We start from the raw sequence: 14,095 nt of genomic DNA, 5'->3' as shown, positions 1-14,095 counted from the left end.
TAATATTTTTACTTACGTGGCACGTTAAGTTCACCTAGACAGTCTACACATGTATCTCAATATGTATATATAGAAATAAAGTTCTATATATATCTCAATATGTATATATAGAAATAAAGTTCTATATAACTTATAGGTCTATATTTATTCCGTAGAGCACGACATCGATCCCTATGTATGACAAGCACATTTTCTATGCTCTCTTTATCTTCAAAATACATGATGTTTAAGACAATAAATTTCATCCTAGATGTTATATGTTAAAAACTGAGAGTGCATGCGGTAAGTGGCTATCCTTTGGAATTACTAAGCAAAGATGCTCGTGCGTTGCTACGGTGAAATGACGTTGCTTAGCGCGCGATATTTTTTATCGTGTCGTGTAGCGCACCATATTTTTTATCATGTTGTGTAACTTTTTTATTTTAGTAGTATTAGACTTTTCATACATAAGGGGTCATGTGAGCGTGTCCATATCCCAACCGCGCGGAGACCTCAGTTGGTCCCGCACCTACCCTCTCCGATCCTCACCACCAGCTCCTCGGGGTCCAGGTCGGACCCATGATGTAGCGGCCTATTATCCTTCCACTGTTGGAAGCGGGCACTGATCGCGTTCCTACCACTTCAGGTCTAGTGAAGCCCGTTCCTACCAGCTTTCGCTTGGGCCGCACAGGCTAATACCAACTTTTAACGGGCAGAGCCAGCAAGGACACACCACAGACCCAGGCTCAGAGTTCGCACCAAACATCCTCACCATCTTAATGCCCCCACTTGGGTTACAAGCCCGCGCAACCGAGCTCAGCGAGGATGGCTCGTCAACATTTAAGATGGTGTGGCGCTGCTTTGAATGGCGAGGTAGTACTAAACAAGGAATAGGAAATTTTCACGTGGGTCCCACCCCGCACCCACCCCTATCATTATCCTTTCTAATCTTTCTCCCGTCTGTCCGGTCCTTATCCTCTTCGTCTCATCTCTCTCTCTCTCTCTCAAACTCTCAGTCTCTCCTCTCCCCTCTTTCTCTGGAGAAGGCGGGGCACGGCCACCCCTCGCGGTAGCTAAGGGTCGTGGAGCTGTGGCGAGGAGCCTCCCGGTCGCGGATGCGACAGCCTGGCCACGGGCACCGGGCCATACCGCACTACGCGCTGCTGCCGCCGAGCAGACCACACGCACCGCCTGCACACCAGGCGGCTCGGGCGCGGCCGACCGTGGCGGGCGGGGAGAGGCGAACGGCGACACAATAGCGGCATGGAGAGGCAGACGTCGGGCACGGATAGGTGAAAGGGGAGATCGGGAAAGAAAGTTGGACCTACCTATCAATGTATTAATTTTACTTATTATTAAACATCAGGCCCACCTCTTATTAATAAAAATTGGAAAAAGAAAGTAAGCAGAAGCGTTCCTCGTTCTCTAAAACTTTTTCCTGAGTGAATCTACTACCTTGTATTAAAGTGGCTGGCTTGGGCAGCCTCTCGGTGGCCTTGCTACTGTGAAAGGTCACTGACGCGCGGACCCCACACGCAAGTCTAAATAAAATAGAAAGAGCTAGGGACTCCATTCCAGTGCGTTTTGGCCTCGTGGCTCTGCTACTCCGTCCGGCGCGCGGCGGGTGCACGCCCCTTCGAGCTCCCGTCCGTGATGAGCGCAGGGGTACATCCGAGGCTGCCGCCCCTGGGCTGACTGCGGCCGGAGCTGCTGTGCCGCCGATCCGCCACTTGACCGTCACCGCCCCGCCGATCTCCACGCGCAGCTCCAATCCAACGCGCCAGCGCTGCCTGTGGCGCCTGCGCTCGCCCTCGCGCCCGCTCCCGGATCTCGCTCAGGCGCCGCCACCTCGGAAGAGCACGCGCCGTAGTCATCGCTTTAAGCTGGTACCGCTCGCCTGCCGCTTGCTCGTGCTGCTGGCGAGCGCCAGCCCCATTCGCACGGAGCCATAGAGGATGGAGCTCGAGCGGCCCAACGGCCTGGCCAGAGAGCGCGCCTAGAGGCGGCGCAACAGCTCCTGGGGCGACGCGCGTGGTCGCCCGAGCAGGCCGGGAGGCAATGCGTCCGCCCCCGTTGGCGAGCGTGGTTGCCCCGCGGACGAGTGAGCCTAGAAGCGGCGTGGTGGCTTCGCCGTTGAGCAGCTGAGCGCGAGTGCCCCACGGGCGGGCGGTGCGCCGTGCGCGCAGTGATTCCTTCGGCAAGGCAACTCTCGCGCCGCGTGGGCAGGATGGAGACCGTGTCCGCAGTTCAAGCGTGGCGTAACGTGGACGGATTGCAGGCTTGCAACGGTGGTAAGAGGAGGTGCCAATGCTTTCATCTTACCTATTATTAAACATCAGACCCGCTTCTTATTGAGACATGTCTCTCATTGATGGAAGTTAGATCAAACAAAAAATAGGCAGAAACAGTCCTCACATATATAGTCCTCACATATATAGAAGTTAGGAACCAACTTATTTCTTGTAAAATTTGAGGTGGAAAATAACATTAGAATAATTCTACTTCCGTAAGAATTCCATCTAAATCTCCAAATCAGTTGGATAATATAGGTGCTAGCATTACCAATAACTAAAGACTCCTGATAGCCAAAAATCATCATGAATGCTTTTCTAGCATCAAGCCATCAGCCCATCGTTAGGAATGATGGTACTCTCCTATCAATTTTCGGAATAAACTTATAACGGTAGTTCCTTACGATCAACCTAAGGATGTTTTTTCGAATAAAAATTTTGAGCAATTTCTGCTATGCCCGGTAACCACTAATAAAAGGTCAAATAAAATAATATGTGCACGCACATCATCACCCGTAATTATAATTTCTTAGTTCCATCAAAACTTATTTGTCTAGCAGTTCTATATATATGTCCGCGATAATTATTATACATACACAATAGAATGAAAGTGAGTACTCTACTAAATATACATATCTTTTCATATACCAAGAGAGCATTGACTCCCACGGATGAGAGTCGTTAATCGAAAGTGCAGAGATTTTGGTACTTCGTAAGCCCAAATGCCCAGTTCCGATACACGATAGGATATATCCTCAACTGTCAGGGGGTTTTCTGGAAAACAACAAGCACTCACGTGAGCAGGCGCTGGAAACGTATTCGGCAAGACGTATTCTTGCGGCGGACGCGGGTTGGGAACCTGTAGCGTTGCCACCTCTCCCGCCGCGCAAGGAAGTGACGAGAAGGCGAAGAGAGGCAACGCCGCCGCCACCACGAGCCGTAACCCTCGCTACCTATGGCGCGCCGCCGCGTGCTCCTCTTCCTCAAGCCCTTCGACGTCTACCCTCCGCGCCCGTACGCCGGGGCCGCGGCCTCCTCCCCCACCTCTTCACCGCCGTCGCAGCCGCGCGCCGCCAACCCCAAGGTTCTACATCTCTGTCTCTCTCTCTCTCTCTCACCCTCTCTCGTATTTTGGCTGTTCCGTCAACCATGGCTCTGCCTGAGGGCTGGACTGAGTATGAGGTGCCAGGGGGTTCCTATATTCCGACGGTTCGCACGGGGTGATGGGTTCCAAATGGTCCTGGAGTTCAGTTCTTTGCGCTTGGATCGTGGAAGCGACGACGGGATATAAGGTTTCTTTGTTCCAGAAACTGCGATCGCGGCGGTGTCTATTGCGCGGGGTGCGTTTGATCCATTTGGCGTGAAAAGAGGCGAAATGCTTGCCTAAATGGTGCTGAAGTCCAGGTGTTCGCTGAAATGCCTGTGTGGACTGTGTCCTCTTTTTTCCGTCTACTTTTGTCTTGTACTGATTAGCTGCCTAAACGCTAACTGAAATTCATGCTGATACCTTTTAGTAGCCAGTGCAGTGGCACTTCTCGTAATGTCTCGGGATGGCTTGTTGCATAGTTGCATTGTTTGATCAGGCTATTGGGAACAGTGAATAGTGTCCTCCATTTTTGGACTGGTTTGATTTCTGAGTCTGGAATGGTGTTTGATACTTTCTGGTTAGACAAAGGTTCACCTACCCCTGGTCTTAGGGGCTATCTTTGAACATTCTGAGCTCTATAGTGTGTAATTTAAGTGCATTACCGTTGATGCTGTCTGATTTGGATTACAAATGTTTTTTTGGCACTTATCTATCCTATTCGTGGTTTGTCCTTGCAGATCTTAAGTTATCTGGATGACAGGTGCAGAGTTCACAAGGACACTATTGATCTCTGCCAGAGCGTCCTGCAGCGCAAGTCCCTTGACTGGGCTTCAGTGCAGAGAAATAACTTGTCTCAGCCAATACGTGACATGGATCTTGTTATCGCTGTTGGGGGTGATGGCACTCTTCTTCGAGCTAGCCACTTCCTTGATAGTTCAGTTCCTATTTTAGGTGTCAATTCAGATCCTACTTGTCCGAAGGAGGTAAGTTGTTGGTTTTCTGACTCTCTGAACTTATAGCTTGAAACCAATGAGGTGGTACACAGTTTCATAGCTAGTATGTCATTTCTTGGTTGTATGAATGATACTTAAATTTATGCTTGATTAGATCTAGTTAAAATTCTGTAGCTATTATGTAGGTTGACGAGTTAATCGATGAATTTGATGCGAGGAGAAGCACAGGGTATCTTTGTGCAGCGACTGCAGGAAACTTTGAACAGGTTATTTTCTCTGCAAAGTTTTCTCATGTTGTTATTAGTTTTGAGGCAATTGAACTACCTTTACTGAAATTCAAGCTTATCCTACTTTATAGAATTGTATCTAATGAAATCTTTTACTTCAGAGCTATCCAAGCTTAATGAAATTTTGAACTACCTTTACTGAAATCCAAGCTTATCCAATTTTCATTTCTACTGAACTTGTCATATTCCCAGATACTTGATGCAACCCTTGATGGCAGTAGATGCCCTTCGGAGCTATCAAGGATATCCGTGAAACTAAATGGAATTCAGCTACCAACTTATGCTCTGAATGATATATTGGTGTCACACCCTTGTCCAGCGAGCGTGTCGCGCTTCTCATTTAGGTATATTTCACCTGTGCTTCCTAGTAAATTTATTTTCGTTTCTAATGTGATCAATTATGATTTGTATTACGACCTTAGGAAAAGGAGCAACACAGGAGAAGGCTCGCATTTAATTAATTGTAGATCAAGTGGTTTAAGGGTCTCAACGGCTGCTGGATCAACTGCTGCTATGCTATCAGCTGGAGGATTTGTGATGCCATTATCAAGCCATGAGCTTCAGTATATGATAAGAGAGCCCATTTCTCCAACAGATGCTGACAAACCACTGCTGCATGGTTTAGTTAAGCAAGAGCAACATATGCTTGTTGTCTGGTACAATCAAGAGGGTGCTGTGTATTTTGACGGCTCACATGTAGTGCATTCGATTCAGCATGGGGACACACTTGAGATATCCTCATATGCTCCAACCTTAAGAGTTGTTTTGCCGGAACATTTGCTAATGAAGCCATCTGAATAGTGAAGTTACAGTAACTTTGTGATGGTGCTTATTGATTTGATATTATGTTTGAGGTGACCTGAGATATTGAGTAATTAACTGCTATCAGTCCATCTTCACGAAGTGACTGATAGTTAAATGCTATCAGATGAAGTACTATGGCAATTTTATAATCTTCTTTTTGGAGACAAAGCAAAAGAAGGGTCATCGCTCCGAAGTAGATACAACTGAAATGCTTACGATCTACCAGGATTAGACATTAGTATGTTACTTTGGTATTTACGTTGCACTACGACATCTAACTCACCAACAGTGTGAGGCTACCATTTACATCTATGGTTGTTGATCCATTACTCCATTAGTGTCATTACACAAAGCTTGTGCTGCCAGGCTCTGGCCCTTACTTAGTATTTGCCAGAAGTTCATGCGTACAGCACTTGAGCTCAGGCTATTTTCAGCAAGGCTGAGATCTGACAGCAAGGGTTGAAGAGAGGTGCGGCCCTCAAGCAGACTAACAACTTCTGACATCTTTGGTCTGAGTGTAGGTGCTGCAGTGGTGCATAGCAGGGCAACATTCAGCATGCAGAGTGCCTCTTCTGTTGAGTAATTGGATCCTAGATCTGAGTCTACCAATTCCAGGAGAGTTCCTCTTTCCTGCAGAACACAAGCCTGCAGCAAGATGCAATTAGCTTACTACTCTCAAGGTATGTAAATGATAATAAAACAACTAGAGTTTGCAGTATTGATTCAATATATTCCAATTCCCTTGTTTACATGAAAATTCCTTATTTTGTTACCTTAGAAGTAAAAAAATCTAACAGTCAACACAGTGAGATTATTAGAATCTATTCCTTTTGTAGGGATAAAGAATGCCAGAAATGTAAGGTAGAGAATGTATAGGTTGTCATCCATGTATGTTCAGGAGAAGTTTGGTTGGAAATGACACAAGGATTGGCCTAATGCGAATGTTTAAATAATATAAGGTCATCTTAAATGTGCATCCACATTCACTGTCATGAAAAATTCTAGTCTTAAGTGAAAATTGATCTATGTCCCAATAACATGGCAAACATTACTGTTTACAAAATTAAAGATCTATGAGTTACCCAATCAAGAAGATAAACAAAATCTTCCTTTGGCCTGTAGTTTGTGTTACTTTTTCCACTGACAATTTCCAAAGCAACAACACCAAAACTGTATACATCAGCTTTATCTGTTAAATAACCACGCATTGCATACTCAGGAGCCATGTATCCGCTGCATGAATACAGGATGATCAAGTCAGCTGAGTTTTGCAGTCTAATAGATTTAGCAACAAGTGAGCAGAAAAGTAATTTCCATCAGTTGTTGTTCAAATAGGAACTGATTATTAACATTGTCTTGAATCAAGGAAACTATCAATATGCTGTTAGTTGTGTATTTTCTTATTATGTTTTTATGCAGCAATGGCACCCCCATATGCATATGGTTTTCGGACTCTATCCGATGAATTTTTATTTCTCTGGGTTTTAGAGTCTATCCTTAGGTTAAATGTTGCAATATTCATTGTCACCATTGCTTCAGACTGCCTTCCCTTCAAGAGCTTCTTATTTGCAGTCTCGTAGGTCAGTTGGATATGTGGATGTGATTCTACGTTTTGATGGAAATAGGAGTATGGAATTGAAACACTTACATAGTTCCAGCTACTTTTGTGCTTATGTGGGTGTGGTCATCTTCATTAAGCTTTGCTAGCCCAAAATCTGAGATCTTGGCATTCAAATCTTTGTCAAGCAGTATATTGCTCGCCTTGATATCTCGGTGTACAATCCTTATTGCGGATTCCTCATGCAGATATGCTAGACCTTTTGCTATCCCAAGGCAAATCTTGCGTCTTGTTGCCCAATCCAGTCGCAGTCTATGTTGTTCAACTGGACCCAGCAGTAACAGTCCAGAAATAGTATGTTAGTTGTAACACGTAGCATAAGTTCAAAAGGGGTAAACCAAGAAACATGAGAGTATGATTACCGAAAAGAGCTCGTGCAAGGCAATTGTTTTCCATATACTCATAAACTAGCAACAGCTGGTTCCCTTCTGTACAACAGCCATACAGTTTGACAAGGTTTGGATGCTGTAATGCAGATATCATCCCTATCTCATTCACAAATTCCCTATTCCCTTGTTTAGACCTTGATGATAACTGCTTGACAGCAATGACGGTGCCATCGGACAGAAGACCCTGTCAAGTCAGCAAAGACGTTCCAGTATAAGCTGTGCCTCAGCAGTATCAGCCTCTGTATAATTTATGCATAGGGAGCAATGCTGACTGACCTTGTAAACTGAACCGAAACCACCTTCACCAATCTTGTTAGCCGTATTGAAGTTGCTAGTTGCCGCTTTCATTTGTCGCAAGGTGAAGGAACCAGTTTGCAGGTCAAGGGTTTGGAGATCTATTGAAAGGATTTATATGCAGTCGTTAATGTATATACTAACATAGATAGGGATTATTTCTTTGTGCCCAGGTATAACTATGCAAAAGCTTTACTATCCTGAGTTAACTGCTTCATAGCCAAGGGAAATTTGTATCTAGTTTCTGTTTATTTTAGATTCACGGTATCTTTAAATTCATAGTACTGCTGAGCAGTACATGTGCTTTAGCACGCGACTTAACTAAAAAGTGAAAGATAGCTACCATTTTATTACATAACATAATATTTGAAATGAGTTGAATAAGAAAGTTACTCTAGTACCTTTATGCATCAAACTCTTTCTCCTCTGATTAATAAAATAAATGCCGACAATCAGAGCAGAGAAAATTGCTATAATAGGGATTCCAAACACCAAAGCATCAGACATAGATGCCCTTGCGGCCTTTTTGCTACTGCCAGTTTTGGGAGGTTCAACAGCCAGCGGAGGCTTGAAATCTGAACATGAACAAACAAGATCCAAATTGCCAGATAGTTAGGGAAAAAAACATTTTTATTTCAAGATTCTAGTCTGACATGACATATTGTGTCCTTGCCCGTTGTAATTAATGGAGCAAATGTGCAAAATTGACAGATTCATGAGACAACAGGACACACTTGGAGTTACTGATATTGCAGATATCAGAGGGCCGTAAGAACCTCTATATGGAATGCTTCTTGTCCCTCTGCCTGCCCAATAGAACTGAATCTCTAGTGTATGATTTGTGACATGTGTTTGAAATGTCTTGATAACTGGCTTTCCAACCGCACCAGCTGACTGTTTGATATCGAAATCCTCTAGCACCATTCTCCCCTGAGGTTAAACAGCCTATTGTTAGTATCACTACTGACAAAGGAACATGTTTTATTAGAAATGAAACACTAGCATCTAGTTTACCTGTATGAACACATTGAATCTTCTTTTGCCAAGGCTACAAAATGTGCTGTCATTTGTGAATAGAATTTCAGCAAAGTGAAGCTTAACTGTGTAGGCCCCACTGAACATACAAAGCCCGTAATATGTGAGCGAAAGAGGAGAAAGGCGGGCTTTGGTGTACAGCTCTGAATTGGGCATGGCCAATTTTGATGTGCTTGTTGCAATGAAGTTGTCATCAGTGATGTTGTCATCCATGAAGTTCCCAGTGCTGCTGAATGCCCAGTTTGAGCCTGGGCTTACATACAGCAATGAAGCACCTTTCGGTGTTGTGTCAGCTTCGTATTTGGTTTGGTTAATAATTACTTCTTTGTCACCACAATTGATATGCAAAGAAGTTTGATCTGTGAAAAAAGTGTAGGTAAATGTTCCATGCAGCTCCAGTGCTAAAACAAGAAGAAAACTAAGTACTAACCACAACCTGAGCATTGTGTACATTAAAACCAATGTACCTTTGTGTTGGACGTAGCCACAAATACCAGTTAGTGATTTTAATGGGTATGTTTATTTCCAGTTTACCATTTTGGTTTTGTAATCCTACAAGCAATTGCAATTTGTAACTTATCCAAAGTTCATTAATCATTATCAATGCTACCCTTGTCTGTCACAATTATCAGCATCCATGTGAAATGCATGTAAACAAATCATTTCTTCTTTGTTTTTTTACATGAGTGCATTTTGGTCTACTGATGCTTTAGAACTAACTGTGAAGCAACACAAAACATCAACTTACATTCTCCATTCAGAGCAACACATGGGAAATTCCTTTTCAAGCATGGCTGAACACTATTTCTGCACAGAAGGTAAAAGTGCCGTGTTAGAGTATTTGATTATGTCTAGACAGTTCCATTGCTATAAAGTTTTCTATGTATTGAAGCAACAAGGTAGAGGATCTTACAATCTGTTCATTTCAGGTGAAAAGCTCTCCACTACATTGCTGCAATTGAAGGATTCACATGAAAGGGTTATGTATTTTCATAACATACTGAAGCTCAAGAAGAATGGGTACCATGCTAAAGATTTCTTACACACTCCCTGGAAGGCATTGACTAGGACCTGAACTCCCTGCTGTGAAGTTATTAAAAGATATGTCCCTGCATATGTCCATATGATCATTCTTTGTTATATTTGATCATACTGATTGAAAGTTTGACTTTTAAGTTCAATAATAATAGTTATACTATTGAAATTCTTAGTTAGGGTATCGAGCAATTTTTTCTAGTCAGACACTAGTTAAACAAGAGTGAACATAAGAAGAAATCTCAAATGATTCAAAGCTATTTCCATTATCACAAACATCATGGATGCATTTAAGAAACAAGAGAACATTTTTTTCAGTTTTCTAGATCATCAATTCGGCAATCAGCATTGTATTAACACACGAACATCTTAGAAAGCTGAAGTCGTGCTTTCTTAAATTTAATGCTAACTTTAATATGCCCTGTAAAAGAAAGGTATGTGACATATTTTCATGGATATATGTAGGTATCACTGTATCAGAGTTTGTGCAAATAGACAATAGCTTACGCGATCTTGTTTCTTGTCAATAACCATCCAGGTATGTTCCCAGTGAGTGAGTTTCCAGATAGATATCTGCAGGACAATTTTGGTCAAGGCTTATTCAAGGAAGGAGCCCGATGAAATGCCATGTATGGTTCAGTTTACGCAGAACACCACAACTTACATGTAATCTACCCTTCCCATATAAGCAAAAGAAGCTGGTATTTGCCCACTTAGTCTATTGAAGCTCAGGTCCCTGCATAGACAATGTTGATAATAAAAGATGTGAATAATAAAAAAATTAGCACTTACATTGTGATTTATTACAGATGCTTAAGAGTTGTCCATGTGCCAATGTAAGACGGGATGCTTCCACCGATGGAACAGTTCCTTAGTATCCTACATTTGAGCAATTTTGTATCATATGAAAGCTGGCATATGGCAAGCTTGAACTTCAGTAAACCACGAACTTACAATTTCTTCAAGGATGGCATTCGACTTAAGTCAGGGAAAGATGAACCACTACCTCTCAGATCACTAATCCTTCTGTTTCACAAAGAAATGCAACCAGAATTTAGTGAAGGCTTATAGTTTTTTCTTTTTACAGGGTTGTGAAAACTTATATCCAGTAAGTGAATATCATTATATGTGTAAAATTATGGGAGTTTTAAGCATTGCTCTAGCATACAGGTCATGAAGGTTTGTCAATTTAGATAGGCTGGGGGGAATAGGCCCATCCAACAAAGATCCTTCTATTTCCCTGCACCAAGAGGTGTTTCATCAAATAAAGAAGATATTTTTTGTGGGGTGCCTATCATCATGAATTCACTGACTCACAATATTTGGAGGTTTGCCAATTTTTCCCAAAAGTCAGGCAGTCTTCCAGATAAATTGTTGCTAGAAATCCTCCTGTTATGGGGTTACCAGTTCCAATAGTTAAACATTAGTACCAAAAAACTTTGCAAAGTAAAACAGCGAGGGGGAAATTGGAAAGATGAAGGTATCCTTACAACTCAGTTAAATCAGTCAATAAAGATAAGTTAGTTGGTAGGGGTCCAGTGAACTCATTGGTTGATAGTACTCTGAATTTCGAGATCAGTATATTAGCCATCGTAGACTACATTAACAAACTCTACCAATAAGCATCCTTGATGCGGTATAAAACAAAATACTCACAGCTTCTCCATTTGACTGAGTTGTCCAATTTCAGGAGGGATTGGCCCATAGAACCCATTGCCTTCAATGTCCCTGCGGATTAATTTGCTGGTCAGAATTTGAGAAATAAACTCATCATAAAACTAGTTAACAGGGATAGTTTTCACCAGACTTTTTACTTACAGTTGAGCCAGGGTTGTGATCTTTGTGAGAACCATGGGAAATGGCCCTGACAATCTGTTTTCCATCAGAAACCTGCATGACTCTTGCATCAACAGATAAAAAACATGCTTTGTCTTTCTGTTGTAGGATATGGAACACATTATTCTGCTCTATATTGCTAACTGGGAAGTAGATTAGGTGCAGTATCTTGTAGCCTCTCAAATGAAGGTTAATGTGGGATTCTTGTGCAAAACTACATTCTGATCGACAAGCATCCATAACTTATTACAGAAATTATTAAATTGGACCTCTATTTTTTAGTGCTGTATTTGATGTTCTTATGCATAGTGCACTTCATTTTTCTTTAAAATACAATTCTAATGTCCGTGTTTCTTTTCCTGTAGTGACTGTGGCTTCACAAGTTGCAGGAAAGCAAGAGCCTGTGGCATCTTTTTAAAACTCCATAATACTAGCTCCACATGCTACATCCTGTTCTACTACTCAAGAAAACAATTTGGACAAGCAAAGCGTAAGGCCACTCACAATAGTTTTAACTTCATATGGGCCCACCGGTCGGGTACTCCGCCATGAAACAAGCTCCGGCTTAGATCTCTGAAACATGGAAATAAAGAGCATTTCTTTTCCTATGAAAAATGTTTGGGTATTATTATTTATTCTCTTTATTAACGGATAACGTGTTTGTGGGACACAGGTTGAAGTTGAGTTTGTTACAGGTGTTGAAGGTAGGGGAGGTCGGCGAAGTCGGGCGGGAGCTCGCCGGAGAAGTTGCGCCCCGTGAGGACTCTGCAATAAAGGCGATCAACACAATCTCCTGTCATCCACTCTGTGTTGCCTGATCATCAGCTCAGTTGAAATACAGGTATGACGACACAGCCTTTGGATATAGGATAGTCATCAATCAGTTTGGAGAAACCACGCTTAACAACATACATGCGAACGACATGGCAGACGGTCTGGTTGGAAGCGGCGGCGGCGGAGCACTGGCAGTCCACGCCAGCAGCAGGGTCGTCGCACGGGCCGGCGGCCAAGTCCCAATGTGTCACCCGGAGCTTGGCCGCGATCCGGCGGAGGACGCGCGCTGCAAAAGAGAGGAGCGTTGGAGTCGAAGAGCAATGCCATTCTCACGTGCTGGTGGTGAGCAGGAGAGGAAAGGAAACACGAGGCAACAGACCTTCAGGTGGAGGGAGCCTAGGAGGAGGAGCTGCTGGTGCTGGAGCAGGTGCTTGGGTCCCTGCGCCATGGACGGCGGCCTCCGCGAGCAGGAGGCCGAGGAAGAAGGCCGAGAGCAGCCGCCACCTCCAGCGACATGGCGGTGGCAGCCTCCACGGCATCCACATTGCTGCGCTGCAGCTGTGCTGCGGCATCGTGCCTGTCCGGTCCGGACTCCGGATGCAGGCGGCTGCCGTGCAGTGCAGGCAGCGCGTGAGCCTGGCTGCTCAAATATCACAGCCAGAGAGAACAAAAAAGAAAAGACAAAAAAAAAAAAAGGAACGCGCTAAGAATCTCTGGTCCCTGAATCGATATTAGTTATTGACCTCATGAGGTCTCCCTGTACTCCTTGCAATGTTCTGCACCTGCCTGGTTTGCCACGCCAAAGTTTGTTTCTAGAATTTCCACGGTCATCGGGCATTGATCCGAGAAATGGCTACCGGGGTAGGAAACAAGTGCGGAGCAGCTCCCATCATCTTACAATTACAACAACGAGACCTTCCCAACTTCGTCAAAATGTTATGGCGAAACAACGGATTACTGTAAGTAAACTACTAATCACGTGCCGCCAGAGTGTAATTCCTTTTGGACGGTCCTTCAGAGTGTAGTCGCTTGGTAACAAACATCGAATCAGTCACGATTCATGATGGTGTAAGCTTGTGCCTTTTTTCAGGTTTTCTTGTTTCTCCAGCCTGGCTGGTCTACCCGGTCCAAGTCAGACACCCCCGTCTGACCCGTCCGGGTCGATCGGCGTCTACGCTGGGGGTCCACATATGGCATGCATGCATTGCCTTGCACAAACATCTGGCCATCATGCACTGCACGCACGGCCGACTGGATCTGATCTTTTGCACAGTTTTGGCCATGGTCCTTTATCCCTAATGACCCTCAGTTGCGTAGTGTGGGTCCTTTATCCCTAATGAAAGAAAAATGGTGAGGCCTGGCATGTTCTCTCATTTCTTATTATAGGCAGGGTTGCAAGAACCACAAGACCGAGCGAGGCTACATCTTGAAGTCTTGGCCACAGCAAGACGGTGATGCTGAACTAAAACAGAGAAGATGGGAGGATGTTGATCAAAGATGGAAGCCTCCAGACAACTTGAAGCGAAATGAGACGTTAGAATTAGTTTTGGCTCATTCTGAATCGCATTGATTGTTTGACTCACATCATGCATAGGTCCCATGAACATGCATTCGGTGTCCAGAAGCGCGTTCAACGCAATCGGTGAAACGGGCAGGAGCCGGACGCGACCGTCGCCTATTTGTCCGTAGGTTTTAGTCACCCTCGTGAGAAAA

At 43.9% G+C, this 14,095-nt stretch overlaps 2 protein-coding genes and 1 long non-coding RNA gene across 8 annotated transcripts; 2 read left to right on the top strand and 1 right to left on the bottom strand.

Moving 5' to 3' along the window:
- The first annotated feature begins 3,075 nt into the window (after positions 1-3,075).
- On the top strand, positions 3,076-5,450 carry LOC117845086 (probable NADH kinase). Its single transcript, XM_034725991.2, has 5 exons — positions 3,076-3,354; positions 4,095-4,340; positions 4,496-4,576; positions 4,790-4,941; positions 5,020-5,450. Exons 1-5 carry the CDS (start codon positions 3,226-3,228, stop codon positions 5,396-5,398), a joined length of 987 nt encoding a protein of 328 aa, XP_034581882.1. The 5' UTR covers positions 3,076-3,225; the 3' UTR covers positions 5,399-5,450.
- Positions 5,451-5,595: 145 nt separating this feature from the next.
- Positions 5,596-13,020, bottom strand: LOC117845085 (probable LRR receptor-like serine/threonine-protein kinase At1g07650). Of its 6 annotated transcripts, none has more exons than XM_034725986.2 (24): positions 12,762-13,020; positions 12,521-12,668; positions 12,302-12,373; positions 12,113-12,181; positions 11,591-11,662; positions 11,429-11,500; positions 11,263-11,334; positions 11,090-11,161; positions 10,941-11,012; positions 10,727-10,798; positions 10,580-10,651; positions 10,437-10,508; positions 10,280-10,345; positions 9,781-9,846; positions 9,651-9,689; positions 9,486-9,544; positions 8,717-9,096; positions 8,479-8,632; positions 8,104-8,277; positions 7,685-7,803; positions 7,382-7,592; positions 7,050-7,284; positions 6,484-6,634; positions 5,596-6,046 (listed from the first exon to the last, which is right to left on the bottom strand). In XM_034725986.2, exons 1-24 carry the CDS (start codon positions 12,952-12,954, stop codon positions 5,711-5,713), a joined length of 3,048 nt encoding a protein of 1,015 aa, XP_034581877.1. In that variant the 5' UTR covers positions 12,955-13,020; the 3' UTR covers positions 5,596-5,710. The 6 variants fall into 6 exon arrangements, with proteins under 6 accessions (XP_034581877.1, XP_034581875.1, XP_034581878.1 ...); XM_034725984.2 differs by having other exon boundaries at positions 8,437-8,632; positions 12,762-13,019; XM_034725987.2 differs by lacking the exon at positions 10,941-11,012 and having other exon boundaries at positions 8,437-8,632; positions 12,762-13,019.
- On the top strand, positions 9,090-10,612 carry LOC117845088 (uncharacterized). Its single transcript, XR_004638002.2, has 2 exons — positions 9,090-9,555; positions 9,667-10,612. It is a non-coding gene; the product is annotated as an uncharacterized lncRNA (long non-coding RNA).
- Positions 13,021-14,095: the final 1,075 nt, after the last annotated feature.

The sequence above is a fragment of the Setaria viridis genome, chromosome 2, assembly GCF_005286985.2.
Source record: "Setaria viridis chromosome 2, Setaria_viridis_v4.0, whole genome shotgun sequence".
NCBI lineage: Eukaryota > Viridiplantae > Streptophyta > Magnoliopsida > Poales > Poaceae > Setaria > Setaria viridis.
The sequence above is the reverse complement of the archived record's forward strand: the minus strand, read 5'-3'. Positions and strand labels throughout refer to the sequence as shown.